This window comes from Gobius niger (genome assembly GCF_951799975.1).
Source record: "Gobius niger genome assembly, chromosome: 8".
In the NCBI taxonomy this organism is placed as follows: domain Eukaryota; kingdom Metazoa; phylum Chordata; class Actinopteri; order Gobiiformes; family Gobiidae; genus Gobius; species Gobius niger.
The window spans coordinates 4046794-4064132 of NC_136859.1; the positions used below are offsets into that span (position 1 = coordinate 4046794).

Sequence of the window (17339 nt, forward strand, 5' to 3'; positions counted from 1 at the left end):
CCATATGGAACAAAACAGTTTACAAAAGACTTTCATTCATTCATAGATCTGAGCCTGGGCTGTTTGAATATTGAAATGTAACAAGAAGTAATAAGGTCTTAAGGTAATTTTTTGTATTTTTTTTGTAAACACGAAGTTTACAGTTTACTTACAGTAAATAAAGTTTGGTTTGTTCAAAAGGCCTTGTGAGAAGTGTTATTTTTTGTTTTTTTTACCTTTCGAACAAAAGTGCTTGAGTGGATGTTACTCAAATACCCAGTTCATGTTGATTTGGATAAAGCTAAACTCAGCTCAACTGAACATGCCGTGAATAATGTGGTGTAAAAGTGAAACCAGCGATATCGGCAGATCAGAGGCAGGAATGATGGGGAGGTGTTGATCAGATTGGAAAGTCAGTGAAAGGTCAATGATACTGCGACATGTGATGACTTAAGGGGAATTTACAACCGATTAGAATTGAATACAGGCCAAAAGATTACTTTTTCTAGGTATATTAGTAGTAAACTTCACAATCATACAGTTAATGGAAGCTCAAAGGGAGGAGACTGAAGCCAGAAGTTTTTATAAGCTTGTTTATAAATGACATTTACATTTCATGAAGTTACAGTTAGACATGACTTTTACATTTACATCAGATAAACAATCCTTCCTGAGTATTCTGTGTCAGAAACACAACTATATATGTGTACATGTGAGTTTTTTATCCTAATGTAGTTACAATTGTCAACATACATAAATAAACATACATAAATATCCTTCTTGTCATCAATGAACATTTCATATTATATAGGCACATTGGACATCATATTCTGTCATCTTGCCTTGTTGTCATTTCAACCTGAAAAGACTCACAGAAACGGAATGACGGTATGAGTGTTTTATTAACGAACATGAATCATTGTTGGGGCTCAGACTGAATGAACGACATGGAATGCATGGCTTTGACGAATGATAGCCATGATCTTCCCCAGAGCCTGGACCCTGGTGGTGGTGGAAGAGACCTGGGTTGGCCACTTGATGAGCGGAGCCGAGGAGGAGCCAGGTGGAGGAAGGGGTGGAGGAGGGTCGTAGCACGGCTGGCAAACTGCTGAGTGATTGACCAGGGAGCTTAAAAAGGTGATCCTGAGCGATGAACAGCTGAGCAGCTGCGGTGATTGGCTGTTGTGAAGGTGCGGCTTGAGCGGGGTCCGTGATTGGATGATTGGAGTGCGCTGCTGGTGATGAGGCGATGAATGAAAGCAGCTGGTAGGTCTTCCAGGTTGAATTTGCGCACAAGCTTCATTACTATCCACTATTATAATGACACGCCCTAATTGAACACCCTATCTAGTGAGGTGCGTTAAAAAGCCAGAGTGTATAGTAGCCTGTTGAGTGTGGGTGAAAGCCCTCAATCAACAAGCCCCCCGGAATCTGTTCTTTAAAACTAGAAGTAAATAAATGTATCAAAAAGATAGAAAAGACATAATGAGGGAATATATTAAAAAATGTTCATCGTTTATAAAAGTATAGTTTGTGTGATTGAATTCAACAAGTGTGCAAAACAGAAAGGTAAACAATGTATGTTTAATTACAAATGTGAAATACACTGTTACAAAGAGGCAAAAAGAGAAAAAGTGATTTATGTTACAACAGCATAAACTAATGCTTGAACATTTCAATCATTTCAATTCTTTTGAAACAGTTTATCACATCGACAAACTAACCATTTGTGCTTTTTCAACTTTCCATGACTGAACTATTGAAATTATACCCAAATATCAACTGCATTTAATGTAAAACAGGATTAACAAAACATTGTATCACAACATGTGTGATACTCAAGGCTGCATGAGGAGATGCCGCTTTTTCCTTCTGATTGAAATATAAATGTTGGCCAGTAAAGAGGAATTTAAATACTCAGTAGAGTACACACTAAAGTTGGTCTGGCGGTATTATGAAAGGCAGTTGTTCTGTTTGTTTTCGCTTTTACCAGAAATCTGAAATGGCAAGATTGAAACTTTTCCTGTTCATTTTCAGTTTCTCCCTTTGGCGAATCACGGATAGTTGAGTTTGTTTTTGAGGTGGATCAGTTTGGAGCTGGTTCTCGGCTGCACGGAGTCCAGTCCCACCAGGAGCCTCTGGTACAGCTCGAACGTCTTGGCGAGCGCAGGAGGGTAGTCGATGTTCAGGGCGTACAAAAGGCCGAAGAGGAGGCAGCAGGCGGAGGAGAGCGAGTCCACGCCGCGCAGCACCGCGGTCCCGTCGAGCACCACACCCACCGCGTCAGGCCGAGAGCTAACGAAGACCTTCAGACTCTCAGAACTCAGCTGCTCCAGAACCTCCTCCTCCGGGACGCCCTGAAATACACACAGACTGGTGAGTGATAAGGTTATAAAGGGATCTACAAACAGTATTTACTCCACACACTAAATACATGTCGCCAAAGCTGCAGACAAACACGTACGCTGTGCTCGGACACCAGGTCGCCGTTACGTTCTCCCATGTACTCGGTCAGACACCGCAGAACCACATCTCTCTTCTTCACAGCAGAGCAATCCGGACTCTACACAGTCAAAAAGGCCGTTACTAACAACATTTTAAGCAGAAAAAGAGTCCCTGTGGATTTGAGCATTTACCTCAACCAGCTCCAGCCACAGAGACTTGAGGCGTTGTCCCAGAGCGCCCCCTACTGAGCTGAAGAGGGTGAGCAGTTTGGGGATGTACTTGTCGAGGTTGGACATGAAGCTGGCCTGAAGAGGGACCGTGTTGCAACGTTTAAACTCTTCATTGATCTGAAACCATACAATAGAGGGAAAAAAATGTGTCTGAGAGTTAATGAGGGCTTGGGGCTGAATGGCAGCCACTGCACTGTCAGCCTGCCCCTGGCTGAGCACTTCACAGGAGCCAAATTGAACTCTGCCGTTGTAATGCAATTTCCTCATTTCTTTACAAAACACTGTCTAATGTGCTCTGCTATTTCAACCTCTTAACTCCCGCCTGAACCGAGAGATCTTTTTCCTCACGTTATCAGATTTTTTTTTTTCCATCATTTTTTTGTTGGGTGTTCAACTTATTTTTGTAACTTTTTTTGTTATTTTTTTGTAATTTCCATGTCAAATTTTTATCAATTTCTTGTCCTTTTTTTTGTCACATTTTGTCACATTTTTTTGTCCTTTTTTTGTCACATTTTGGTCATTTTTTTTCTCACATTTTTTCACATTTTTGTCATTTTTTTTATCACATTTTTGTCATTTTTTGGTCAAATTTTTGTAATTTCCATGTCAAATTTTTATCAATTTCTTGTCCTTTTTTTGTCACATTTGGTCACATTTTTTTGTCCTTTTTTTGGCACATTTTGGTCATTTTTTCTCCTCACATTTTTTCACATTTTTGTCATTTTATTATCTCATTTTTGTCATTTTTTGGTCAAATTTTTGTAATTTCCATGTCAAATTTTTATCAATTTTTTGTCCTTTTTTTGTCACATTTTGTCACATTTTTTTGTCATTTTTTCGTCACATTTTTGTCAATTTCTTGTGATATTTTTGTGACATTTCCATCATTGTTTTCGTCTCAGTTTTGTCGCTATTTTCACACCTTTTTTCCAGAAGCTTTTGGATTGGGGTAAAGCCAAACTGGAGAAAATGTGCTTGGTTCAGGTGGGAGTTAAGGGGTTAAAGGTGTAACATTTTGGACTATACTGTTGCCGGCAAAACAAAACATGCTCCTGATGACCAGCTCAACACAGAAATGCTATGACTGCAATGGGTAATCAAAGAATGGATTTGGATGAGGACCTAACCTGTTTAAATCTCAAATCCTACTGCCCTTTCATCACATCTCCATGGAAACGAGCTGGAGACGTACCCACTCCCGGTAAAGTTTACAGTCACATCTTAGTAGGGGTGAGCCTCATAAATGTTTGGTTGTGCATTCATGAGGTATTTTTCAATGATGAAAATATCTGTTATAAAATAAATGCTTGTATTTAAAAAAAAATGTATCGGGTAAAATTCTACGAGTTGTGGCTTTAAATGAAGCAATATAAAAAGATGCAAACTCCCGCAATATCAGTCAAATGAAGCCTTGGTGTTAATTCAACCTGGTGGACTAATTTCAGCATCACATACCTCCAGCCAATGATCGCTTCCGAGAGAGCCACACTTCCACCTCAGCCCATCAGCCAAAGAGCCGCACCTCCGTTGCAGCCAATCATCGCCCTCGGTCCCGCTTTTAAAGGAATAGGCCACCGTTTTTACATACTGAGATATGCTCTTACCTCACTTTAGCCGAGTTAATATATCCCCGTCTGGTCTTTGTCCGTGCGCTCTGCCAGGCAAATGATACGAGGAGCAAAACGTCCGCGCAGTAACTCCTAAAGACTTCCCCCGCTCACTTCCGTCAATAACCTTTAGGAGTTACTGCGCGGACGTTTTGCTCCTCGTATCATTACGCCTCACAATATAGTCCCCCTTTTTATCTGCTTATAAAATCGACATGCTTCATTTCTGTGTAATTATACTTTGCATGAAAACACTTCACGTAACTTTATTTAAATAGGGAACACGTGGAAGAGCTTGGTAGCTTCTATCGTGAGCTTTTTTGGAGCTATGTGACATGTGGGAGAGGCTGCGTATGTGCTCCGTTTACCTGGCAGAGCGCGCGGACAAAGACCAGACGGGGATATATTAACTCGGCTAAAGTGAGGTAAGAGCATATCTCAGTATGTAAAAACGGTGGCCTATTCCTTTAAGCCCCAGCAATCATGGTTCGTTCGCTTCCCAGCTGTGCTGCGACCCACCTCCGCCCCGTCTCCACCTCTTCTGCCCGTGGTTCTCCCTGCTGCATCCTTCACGGGTCTCCTTTACCGCCACCACTGTCCAGGCTCCGGGGGAAGACATCCCTAACTCCAAGCTGTTCATTCATACTGACTTTCACGCATCGATGTGACCGCCGGGGTCTGATCACCCAAACTAATATTCATGTCAATAAATCTTCCTAATCGCTGCTTTTGTCTGTTTGAGTCTATCCAGGTTGAAACTCTAACTCTAAACGTGCACTCACCTGAGCAGGAGTGAACAGCGCAGGCCACCTCTCCTTCAGCTCCTCCACCTTGTGGTTCCCAAAGACCACCTCCTGCCGTCTGTAGCTGTAGGTTCTGGTCATGAGTTCGTTTATGAGCTGTGCACTGGCTCCTTTCTGGTGCAGATCGACCAGCCTCGCCCTGAGCTCCTCCGAACTGGACATTGTTTCTCCCATCGGCAACGGCGGCAAGAAGTTCACTTCCGCCTTCTTCGGCTTCTTCACTTGGCGCGGGTATCTCAGTCCATCTGATTTGTGTTTCAGCGAGTTTATCAGCACCTCTTGACTCCCACTGTTCCTAAGCTTGGACCTGTAATTCCCAAATTTGTACATTAAACTATTGTTCCAACCATCGCAGCCGCTTATACAGCCCCGCTCCTTCAAACATGGAAACTTTGTTATAAGCGCTTGACATGCAACCATCCTCTGTGCGTCATTGGGGTACGCCGTGTAAATGTACATCGCTTCCGTGATCCGTTCCAGAATGTCAGATTTGATCTTTCTCAATTTGTCAGGAATCATTGGCACGTTGTCTCTTAGAAACCTTTCATTGGCTTTTCTCAAAACCAACTCAGTAGCGTAAGAAAATGTTGGAAGTTCAAAAACACCGGTCCATATCTTGCGTGAAGTGACAAGTGAAGTAGATGGACCGACCGCTGAGTCGCCCTGAGCGTCACTGGAGAGCGGGATGTTGAAAGAGGCGGCGTCCTCAGAAGGCACCGATGCACAATCTTCAAAATTGAGGTTCAAATCCAGCTGTTCCTTTGAATTAAGCTGCAAATTGTCTTCTTCATCCATAGACGGCAGATCAGGCAGCTCGATGGAGGGTATCTCGTCTACACTGCTGATTTCAGACAAAACCGGTGCGAAGTTTTGGGCCGGAGTGGTGAAAGTTTTGGCATTTTTTGAAAGTTGAACCACTTTCAGCGTGTCCTTGTCTTTCAGGTCTTTTGTGGAGGTGAGCGTGAAAAAGTCGTCAAAGTCTGAATCTTTGTAATGGAGCCTGATATCGTCGCCGAGAGAAAAGGCTTGTTTCACCACCTGCATAAAGTCATTCACGCAAAATGGAAGGCCGTTTTCAAATGTGATCTTCTTGATGTCCTCACCGATGATCACCCGGAACCTCATGGCATGTTCAGAGACTAAAGAGGGAAAGAAACAACATTGGTACAGCTTTTAATTTGCACATTTATTTCATTCATCCTGGTCATCAACAACATATTTAGTATCACACAATAAGCACAATAGTGTGTTATAAAGTAGGAACTGAACCGAATACCTTTGTTTTGCTTTCCAACAGCACCAATTATATCAAAATTGATTTGTCTATATTTTATTCGGTATTTCAAGTATATTTAGTGCAATATATCATTATTATAGATTCACAATTATAACATACTACAGATTTCAGCCCTCTTCTGTTTTTCAGCATTTCCAAATCTAAGCTTCTCGACTGGAGCTTACAGCCTATAGGCCAGTGTGAGGCCTTATTGGAAAGCTAAATCAATGGCTAAGATGCGTTTTTCTCGCTTTTTTTGGTCACTTTTTTGTTGTGTTATTGTTGCTTTGTGGGCACCCTTTTGTTATTTCTTTGTTGCTATTTTTGTCATGTTTTTGTTGCTTTTTCCTCACTTTTTGATGTTTTTTTGGTCACTTTCATCACCTTTTTGTCATTTTTTTTTTAGATTTTTTAGATTATTTTCATCGCCTTTTTGACGTTTTTCGTGTGCTTTTTCATCACTTTTTCTCCTTTTTTTTTGTCGCTTTTTTGTCATTTTTCCTGCGCTTTTTTTTTTTTTTACTATTAATGCATGAAATAATCTTGAGTGGTCTCTTTCTGGTTGCGTTTTCATCGCTTTTTTTTGGTCACTTTTTTGTTGTGTTATTGTGGCTTTTTGGGCAGTTTTTGTTATTTCTTTGTTGCTATTTTTGTCACTTTTTCATCACCTTTTTGTCATTTTTCCCGCGCTTTTTCATCGCCTTTTTTTTTTTTTTTTTGTCGCTTCTTTAGAATTTTTTCATTGCCTTTTTGTCGTTTTTCCTTTCATCACTTTTTCATCGCTTTTTAGTCACTTTTCATTGCTTTTTTTTATTGTCTTATTGTTGCCTTTGCATCACATTTTTGTCTCTAATTTAAAGCTTTTAGATTTGGGTAGAAGAAGAAGAAGAAGAAGAAGATATGCTCGGTTCAGGTGGGGATTAAGAGGATAACAAAAATGTGTATACATATATATATTTTTAAACTATTAATGCATGAAATAATCTTGAGTGGCCTCTTTCTGGTTCCTAGAGTCAGGCCTAAACACGGTGACGCTGTATTTCAGTTTTGTGACAATAATCTTCCTGAAGTCTAAAAATGTGAGACAAGGCTTAATCTTAATATTCAAATTCTGCAATTTTTTTTCCCATTGCTCTTAATTAATTTAAATATAATATTAATAATAATATAATTGATGTTTTGTGTCTCTTAATTGGTTTCTTGCAATTCTGTAGAGCCTACTTTTAAACCAAAGCTAATTTCATCACACTATTTAATGTCATGTGCAATAATGTAAACCTAATGAGCCCGCACCACGTGTCCTGTCCACCTACCTGTGTTGTTACTATTGTACACCATACTCTGTGCCCTTTCGGTCTCGATTATCTTCTTTTGCCGCTGTATCTCCTCTTCATAGTTTTGCACCGTGGTCTCCACCAGCCCCAGAATCTCATCCACGGCCACAGCGAGCCTCTGGTGGATAAAAGTCTTCAGCGTTTGCAGCGTACTCATTTCTGCAGGTTGGAACTACGCGAAAAAAACAACCGCGAAATGCGCTTTACCTCCACTTCCGGGATTTTTTGAGTTGACATAACACGTCCGAGCGCCACCTACAGAAGTAAAAGTTTAATCAATTTTTGGTTACGGACAAAAAGACCGTGACAGTACAGCACCGCTAACAAAACACCTCTTAGATCAGACTAAATTATTTCCCGAAAAAAAAGAACAAAAGAAAAAAAAAATTGTGATTCATATTTTTTTTTTTTATTATTATTTATACTGAGCTCAGATGTCACAATGCAATTAAAGTAAGCATAAACCGAAAAATAATATCGACAAACTTAAAAGTTATTTGTAAAAATAGCATTTGTGACGTCATATCTGTGCGACACGCTTGTCCGCCAAACAGGAAGATAAACAAACAAGGGCAACTCATGTACACTGAACAAGGAGAAACGTGTAGAAATAAAGCCGTGTGAAAATGAAGGAATGATACAATGACATGTGAGAACAGCTGTTTATTAGCCATACAAATGGTGGCGATTTTATAGCCTTTTTACGTTAAACGACCAAAGAAAAGATGAGGATTTCTACTAAAAAGTTGCAAGAGCTCGCTATTTTTACTACTGTTGTGACTGGAGCTGGAGTCGGCACCATGTACTACCTGATGCAAAGTGAGTTTATGTTAAATTATCCGTTGGTTTTGGGGAAAGCATTGATAAACTGTGCTCTTAATGTGAGTGGCTATAAATAAAGTTCTTCTTCTTCTTCTTCTTCTTCTTCTTCTTCTTCTTCTTCTTCTTCTTCTTCTTCTTCTTCTTCTTCTTCTTCTTCTTCTTCTTCTTCTATTGTGACACTGGGGTGTTGGCTTTCTATTCTGTTATTCAGTTGTGTTGTGTAATATTCTTTTTTTTGGTGAATCATTTTCCTGTTATTTCACCACAGTTTAGAGTAGATTTTAACCTTTTAACCGTTAACTTTTGCTTCATCAAAACTATTTAAAATGCAGTGCGTGCGTGCGTGCGTGCGTGCATGCATGCACTATGGGAAGGGATTTACAGTAATATACTCCCAATATTTACTAGGGATCTACATAATGAATTGATTGACGGTCATTAATCACAATGACGATTATGATGAAGCCCATATGCATCAACGTGCAAAGAAGCATAAAATGTTCCATCTTTTGAAGTTTACAAACCTAATGTTTGTGTTTTGGTTAATAATTTGAGTTTTTAATGAGTTTTCATGATTATTACTGGGATAAATAATTATGTATGCAATTGTGTTGTTATAAAAAAGTCTTGTACAGCGACTCTAAACCGGTGGTTAACAGTTCATCGATGATTGCTTGATGAAGTTATCTTTTTTTTTTTATGAGTGCGCATCCCTAATATTTACCAATCTCAAGTACAAGCTCCTCAGTGTAATAGTAGTAGTGGTTGTTGTTGTCCCAAATATGAGACCGTTCCTCCTTTGGGTCCTTGGGCAGGACAATTCAGTCATCATGACCATGTGTAATATGGTTGTGATGAAGAGTTGCACAATTTTAAAAAACACCTTTAATTCGATATAAATTGTTAAATAAGATTCTGCTCAGTGTGCAGACTTTAACCTCTTAAAGGAACAGGCCACAGTTTTCCATACTGAGATATGTTCTTACCTGAGCTTAGACGAGTTGATGCGTACCTGTCTGGTATTTGTGCGTGCCCTCAGTCATGTTGTTAGCATTTGGCCTCTCCCAATGTATTCCTATGGCTCCAAACGGGGGTGAAGTTAGAAGCGACAAAGCTCTTCCACAGGCACAAAGACCAGACAGCTACGGATCAACTCGTCTAAGCTCAGGCAAGAACAGATCTCAGTGTGGAAAAACGGTGGCCTGTCCCGTTAAACCCCCGCTTTAACCAAGTTCAATTTCTCCAGTTCAGTTTTGCCCAAATCTATAAGCCTCTTGACTGGTGCTCACAGGCTTTAGGCCTCATTTGAAAGCTAAGACCTATAAAACTGATCGAAACTATTTCTCGTTTTGTCACTTTATGGACTTTTTTCTTGGGTCATTCTTTTCCTGCTGTTTTGTTGCATTTTCATCCTCCTTTTTTGTGTCTGTTTTGTGTTTTTGTCTCTTTTTTATGTTTTTTTTTTAAGAAGATTTGGATACTGCCATTCTGGAGAAAAGGTACTAAACACATTCAGGATCAATAACATAATGACGCTGGTAAAATTTACAATTCCGAGTATTATTGAATCGTTTTTATTTGCCATTGTCAATAAACAGGATTCTGTTGCAGCATTACAACAGTACATTGTATTTCCATTAATAAACACCCACTATGTAAACAATAGCACAGCAATAATATCCAGTGCAGGCACAAAACGTAATATACAGTAACGTTCTGCAGCAAAGAGGCATAACAGAAACTAATCAAAACAGAGATGTCAGATAAGGATGTAAATGTTTTATTTATTTCTACACCACTGCTGCCTTGTATTAATCTGATGGAGGCCAGGCTGCCAGTCAATGTTTGTGAGGTCTAAGTACAGGGTTAGCAAGTTTTATGCCCAATGGAGACAGATCATTTTATTGTTATTCACAGGACATTTTAATACTTCAAGAATCACAGCCTTTGTAACTGGTCATTGGGTTATTTACCATTCATCACGGGAATCTATGATGCTGGAGATACAAGCTAACACGCTGGATAATATTATAAATTGTAAAGTGCAAAGATGCATTTCCAGTTAACCACAAGACAAGATTGGGATTTTCTTCACCCCGTCCTTGACAAAACAAACAAGATTCACCATAAAGGCTCGACTTTTTTGCCTTTCAGAGAAGTTCGCGGCCTCAGAGTACCATCAGCTGGCCGTACAGAAGCTGGAGGCGTGTTCTGTTGCCATGGAGAGTCTGGGAGCTCCGCCTCTGAGAGTCTATAACCTCCATCTCAGCGATCGACAGAACTACATCGACCAGCACTGGGCTCAGGTACAAGCACAGCAAAAACGGTCAAACTGTAGGGTTGCAATTACTGAGAAAAAAAAGGACTTGGAGAAAATTTTACTTGAGTACTGTGAGCACTCGGTAACTGTTTCAGCGTAAAAGTGGGGGCGGGGGATTTTTCTTTATTTTTATCCTGTGTTATTCAGTATGCTGTGTATCCTTTGTTATTGGGTTACTGTTGTTTTTGTGGCATGGACTGATTAATAGATGATGTGGTTAAAAAAGGGAAATGTGATGTGCCAGTGTTTTTGAAACCCAGCTATGTTGTGGTAACAGGAACTGTGTACTACCCTCCTCTGAATATATGACCTGCCAAAATAATGGAATTACGTACATATCAGAACATGTTTGCAAAACTTCTGGATCGGCATGTTTTATAATAAAGAGGATATGGAGACTGTGATGTAGTGGAGTCAGACCTGAGCCTAAACAGCCACATCAAAGCAATAACATCAGCAGCTTTTTACCATCTGAAAAACATCACTAAGATCAGAGGAATAGAGTCAAAACCAGACTGCAATGCATTTGTCTCCAGCAGGTTAGACGACTGTAACGGCCTACTCACTGGCCTCTCTAAACGAGCTGTCAGAGCTGCAGAACATCCAGAACCAGGAAATACGACCATATTAGTCCAGTGCTCTGGTCTCTGCACTGGCTTCCTGTCGCTCAGAGAATAGAATTTAAAACAGCTCTGCTTGTTACAAGTCTTTTCATGATTTAGCACAAAAGTCCATCTCTGACATGTTCGAGCCGTATGAACCATCTCGGGCCCTGAGAACTTCAGGGAGGGGCCTCCTGGTGTTTCCCAGAGTCAGGACTAAACACGCTGAGGCTAAAGTTAAAATCTGGAACAGTCTTTATGAGGATGTGAGACAGGCCTCAACTCTGACAATGTTCAAATCCAGGCTGAAAACAGTTCTTTTTGCCCGTGCATATGACTGACAGTATTTTATCTGCACTCTCGCCTTTTACTGTAATTGATTCATTTTATGTTGATGTTTTTATTGATTCTACTTGTTTTCTTGTATTTATGCAACTGTGAAGCACTTTGAATTGTCTTGTGTATGAACTGTGCTTTACAAGAAAACTTGCCTTGTTGTTTCCAGAGAATATTAGTGAACGGAAGCCCTTTATTTGGCCATTTTTGTCTATTTAGCACTTCTTTGGGTATTTCCAAACATTATCGTACAATTTGCTGAAAATAATAAAGAAAAAAAAAGTACAATTGAGCTTAAAATATTTTTGAACAATGAATGCTGTCATGAGTAATATTTAAATCATGTAGCGTCACAGACTGAAGCTGTTTTGTGTTGTGTGAATTCAGATCAAGATCCCGGTGAAAGGTTCAAAGACCGGAGGATATTTGTACACGTCATCGCGAAGAGATCCCGCTGAAAACCGGTGAGAGTCAAACATTCAAAAGAGCCTTTAGTTTAACATGAGAAGAACAATCTCTAGAAGCAAGGAGGGAGCAGCACTGTCTGCTTAAATTTACAAAGCTCTTCTTGTTGTCCTTCCTGATTATTTGTTAAATCTTCTAAATGTCAGGTCAAAGGCAGTCCAGCTCAGGTCTTAGGACATTTTGACTCTTGAGTCACACTGTGTAAAGACAGAATGTTGAAAGAAGGCCTTTTGCTACTTCGCACCAAATACGTGGAATGAGGCACAGAAAACCTTTTGTGTGGATCATCTTGTGACCTTTTATTAAATAACAGTAAAGGAGTTTCCTCCATGTGACTGCTCTTGTTTTTAAGTTTTACACGTTTTCTTATTTTTGTGTTGCTGTAATCTTTCCGCTGTTGTCTTATTGTTAACTGTTATTTACCTTGTATGTTTTAACAGGTCTCTCTTGCAAATGAGATATTGAGTCTCAAGAGACCACCTGTATAAATAGATAATAATAGTAATAAGCCTTTACTGATTTCACAATGGAGAAACTCTCTTGTTACAACAGCTCTCAAGAAACATTCAGAGTGTGCAAAATAGACAGGAAGTGTGCAAGTATGGTAGAATTTGTCTATTAACTGTTAAAAGGCAGATGTTTTTACCTTGTGCATGCACAATTCCTAACCAATAATTTCTAAGGGTAAACATTTATGGATTGAAGATTTCTCTCAAAAACAGGGAACCGCTAGTTTATACACGCTGAGACCCTCTCAAATTATAAAACCGAACAGAAAACCTTATATGCACATACATACATTACATACATTTACCTATTTAATCTTAACATTTAATCCATTATTTTACTTTTCTAATAAATGTGATGTACTTTTACGTTCTGCTTTCAGACTCACCGTGCGTAAAGCGCTGTCTTGATAAATATTGATTGAACGATGAAGGATTCATAACGTTTGTCGTGCAGACTGTGCAGAAGATAACGCCGTGTGTGTTTCCTCAGGTGGTGTTTGAAACAGGCCACGCTGAAGCTCAGGGAGGGACAAGTCATCGACCTCCTGGATCCCCCTCAAACCCCCACAGCCACAGACGACCAGGAGGTTTTAGACGCAGGACAGTGGGAGTGAGACAAGATACAATAAAGTCTATTTATAAACTCAGTGCATTTGTTCTTTTTTTTTAATTCACAAGGCATTTATCAACACCAGGCGGAGGAAGAGGCAGGCGACCTCGGACATCTGTAGAACTAGGATCCTGGTTTTCCTCGGTGCTGCTCACGGCTCCTCTCAGGTTAAATGCAGCTTATGGGGAGAATGAAGTTTGAAGGGTCTGTATCCACATTTTGTCCTTGTAGTTCTGTAAAATAATAATAAAAATCATGTATTTATAGAGCACCTTTCATAGCGGTGGGCAGCTGAAAGTGCTTTCCACTTGTAAAACATAACATCAAAAAATCACACTTATAACAATTAAAGAAAAAGGACAGTTAAAACAACAGCAAGCGAGTAAGAAAACACATGTACAGATCAAACAAAAGAGATCAGTTAAAAGCCAGACGATAAATATGAGTTTTTAATTTAGTTTTAAAAAGGGCAATCGAGTTTGCTGCCCTGATTTCGTATGGCTGCATCCCCAATTTCTTTTACCCAATTGATACATTTTTTGTGGTGTTTTTTGGGGGAATTTGGAGTAGCTTTGCATCAGAAGATCGCAGTGCTCTCGGTGGTTTATATTCTTTTATCATGTCCGTGATGTAGGCAGGGGCAAGGCCGTGGAAGGCTTTGAATGTAATTAAAAGTATTTTAAAATCTATTGTAAAAAAACACAGGGATCCAGTGCAGTGGCTCGAGCAGGGGGTGATGTTACGTGTGAGTGAGGAGACGAGAGGCTGAATTTTAGATGAGCTGAAGATTGTAGGTTCTCCTTTTTGGGAGACCGGTTTAAACTGCATTGCTGTAATCTAACCTGCTGGTAATAAAGGCATGGATTAAATTCTCTGCAACTTTGAAATTTAAAAAAGGGCAGGAAAATGATGATGTTATCAATCTGTTTTTGAACTAGGGGGTGGGGTTAAATAAGTTTAACTTCTCCTCACTCCTTTTTGGACATGTGCATTTGTATTTGGCTTTTCAAGGGAACTGACAAGTTTGCTTTGTCTTTTTGATTTGTAACAGCCTTTACGTTTAAAATTTTGTAAAGGTGTTGTGTTGCTCACATGTTGAAAATAAAATAACGAACGAACGAACGAAAAAAGGGTGAATTTTGGCAATGTTTCTTAAGTGATACAATGCAGCCTTTGTGATCCTATTTACATGTGTAATAAAACACAAATCTGAATCAAGTGACCCCAGACTGGTAACTTTGGCTTTGACCCACTGATTTAAGGGGCCTAAGTTTTCTGTTACAGTGGGGGGAAAAGGATTTGGTCAGTTTCCCATAGACTTTCTATTGGACTTCCCCATTGTATCTTAAATACTATGAATACTTCTAAATATTATTATTCTTACAAAAGTGTATTGAAACAGCAGCACTTAAAGGAACAGGCCACCGTTTTCACATGAGATATGTTCTTACCTGAGCTTAGACGAGTTGATGTGTACCTGTCTGGTCTTTGTGTGTGCCCTCAGTCACGCAAAATGATCAAAGATGTTGTTAGCATTCAGCCTCTCCCAATGTATTCCTATAGCTCCAAATGAGGGTGAAATTTGAAGCGACCAAACGCTTCCACGGGCACAAAGACCAGACAGGTACGTATCAACTCATCTAAGCTCAGGCAAGAACATATCACAGTATGTAAAAACGTTCCTTTAAAATGAGCTTGGAATGCAGCTGCAGATGCTTTATTTCTACTTCTTTGGCTCAATGATTCTTCGTGTCTTGGTAGAGCGTAGAGGTGGACGATCTGATATCACCAAGAGAACGAAGAGTCCAGGATCAATGTCAAAGTTGTTTATCCAGGACCGATGTTAGGTTTAGGGGCGAACAACTTTACATTGGTCCTGGACCTTAAATTACCTGGAGATATCAGATCCACCATAAATCGTCTACAAGATAATACTGAAATAGCTGTTTGGAAGATATGCAAATTTACAGTATCGATTTTATCTCAAATGTCAAGTAATGTGGGGAAAAATCAGGGGAAATTAATGGAGAAAATGGTAAAAATGAAAAGATAAAAAGATAAGTAATAATGATAACAACTACAATAATAATAATAATAATAATAATAATAATAATAATAATAATAATAATAATAAAACGCTATTACTGTTATTATTATTATTAACAAATACTCTCAGGTGATGTGACTTGTTCAGTGAGAAGCCTTGACTAAATACTATGTATTTGGATTAGCCCCACTGCCTACCACCCTTTTATTTATTTATTTATTCTTTTATTTTTTTTTAATTATTATTATATTTTTTTATTTTTTTCTCTTTCATTTTTCTCTCATCTACATTTTTTCACTATTTTTATTATTATTATTTATTCCCTTTTTTTTTATATATAATTTTTTTTTTTTTCCCTCTTCTTTTTCTTTTTCTTTTTCTTTTTGTATTATACTGCAGTGATTTATGTGCCATGTGCAAATTCAATAAAAAAATACAAATAAAAAAAATAAAAAAAATGAAAATGAAAATAGGGAAAAATCGGGGAAATGTTTGAGAAAAAAGACTGTAAAGTGTTTTTTCTGCCCTTCTGTTGTCTGTCTGAGTGACAAAGCGATCTAAATTTGTTTTCAGCACATTTTGCACATTTCTGTTGTTTGCTAAAATATCACTGGATCCCCATTATGGAGAAAGTCCCCCAAAATACTGAGAAACTCATTCGCTCAGACTAGTGGAGCGTAACCGACACACTCTTTGTCTGCAGCACTTCCTATATGAAAAGAATGCATGATTTAAATGTTGTTTTATAGACATCCTCTAATGTAAATCGCTTTGGTACTAAAGGAGACAAATCCGAGTCCACAGCTCGGTGCAGACTTGGTTTAAAATCCTCCCAGTTTAGTTCACTGATCCGCCTGTAAGTGATTTAATGCTAGAAATTCGACAATGCAAGTTAGTTTTGCCATAACTAGAATTAACCCTGTTTCTTGGTATTTGGCAACCACTTTTTCTATATATTGCGTAACCCGTGAACATGTAAGGTCAACTGTGCATGCACCACCTCCATCACGTTCAGTGTCTGCAAGTGTTGCTCGGATGCTGCAAGAGACGTCCTTTCACTCAACAGAGAAGTGCAGCAAGAGCCGGTGAGTAAAACCAGAGGTGGGGGCAATAAGATATACAAAATAATGTGCATAGAATTAATATAATGGATTTTTGTGGGAAATATGTCAAAGATGCATCGACAGGGTTAAGAATAAGGTGCTATGAAATTCTTGGGGAGCTTTGAAGAAATGCATTAGTGATTTTGCAAAGAAACTGCACTCTTAATACCTAGCTAAGCATAAAGATAATTACCGAAAATGCCTTTTTTTTTTTTTAACGGGCTTGAAAAGTCATATTCAGCAATCCTTTGTCAGATTGAAATGAAAGATTTGATCAAAATTGCACAAGGAGAAATGACAATTTAGTTTGTTTTTGAAACCGAAGTGTGCAGAGTGACAGAAAATGGTAAATAATCTCAACTTATATTTGCTTTTCTAACTTCACTCAGCCCAAAGAACCAGACGCCCGTTCACATTCAGACACCACTGCACGCAGACACTGACCAAGGCAAATTTCAAGAGAATAGCCTGTACATATTTTTGATTTTCGGCAGCCTGGGACTTTTTAAATGGTTAAAATTCAGTATTGTCATCCATGGAGTGTATCTTTTTTATGAAAACGTCACAACTGGACATTAAGCAGTAGAATCTTGACAAAGGTCGTATGTCAAAAGATGTGGATGGCTTAGTATTTCATTACCGAGAAGAAATCACTACAAAAAGCTTCTTCTCATGCTTTTATGCCCACTTAAAATGACAGAGGTGTGTGTTCTTATCATTTCACTATATGTTATGTTTATTGACATTGTATGTGACGAATAATCTATCTATCAATCAAAAAGAAGTAGTAAGAATTGGCTTAAATGTATCTTGTTTTGAGCGGTTTTCACTCATTTAGACTTTTTTTCTTG

At 38.9% G+C, this 17339-nt stretch overlaps 2 protein-coding genes across 2 annotated transcripts; one reads left to right on the forward strand and one right to left on the reverse strand.

Moving 5' to 3' along the window:
• Positions 1 to 2033: 2033 nt before the first annotated feature.
• LOC306966802 (uncharacterized protein) lies at positions 2034 to 7965 on the reverse strand (the record flags this gene model as incomplete). Its single annotated transcript, XM_079561618.1, has 5 exons — positions 7654 to 7965; positions 5044 to 6203; positions 2616 to 2771; positions 2444 to 2542; positions 2034 to 2336 (listed from the first exon to the last, which is right to left on the reverse strand). The coding sequence occupies exons 1-5, from the start codon at positions 7829 to 7831 to the stop codon at positions 2034 to 2036; spliced, it is 1896 nt and encodes a 631-aa protein (XP_079417744.1). The 5' UTR covers positions 7832 to 7965.
• A 381-nt stretch (positions 7966 to 8346) lies between these two features.
• Positions 8347 to 13345, forward strand: coa1 (cytochrome C oxidase assembly factor 1). The gene is made up of 4 exons (XM_079561067.1): positions 8347 to 8493; positions 10651 to 10802; positions 12142 to 12218; positions 13219 to 13345. Exons 1-4 carry the CDS (start codon positions 8400 to 8402, stop codon positions 13340 to 13342), a joined length of 447 nt encoding a protein of 148 aa, XP_079417193.1. The 5' UTR covers positions 8347 to 8399; the 3' UTR covers positions 13343 to 13345.
• The last annotated feature ends 3994 nt before the right edge of the window (positions 13346 to 17339 follow it).

Coding starts and splice junctions, on each gene's coding strand:
- coa1 (XM_079561067.1), top strand. CDS start 8,400: ATGAGGATTTCTACTAAAAAGTTGCAAGAGCTCGCTATTTTTACTACT. Junction 8,494..10,650: donor CATGTACTACCTGATGCAAA/GTGAGTTTATGT, acceptor TTTGCCTTTCAG/AGAAGTTCGCGGCCTCAGAG. Junction 12,219..13,218: donor AGAGATCCCGCTGAAAACCG/GTGAGAGTCAAA, acceptor GTGTTTCCTCAG/GTGGTGTTTGAAACAGGCCA.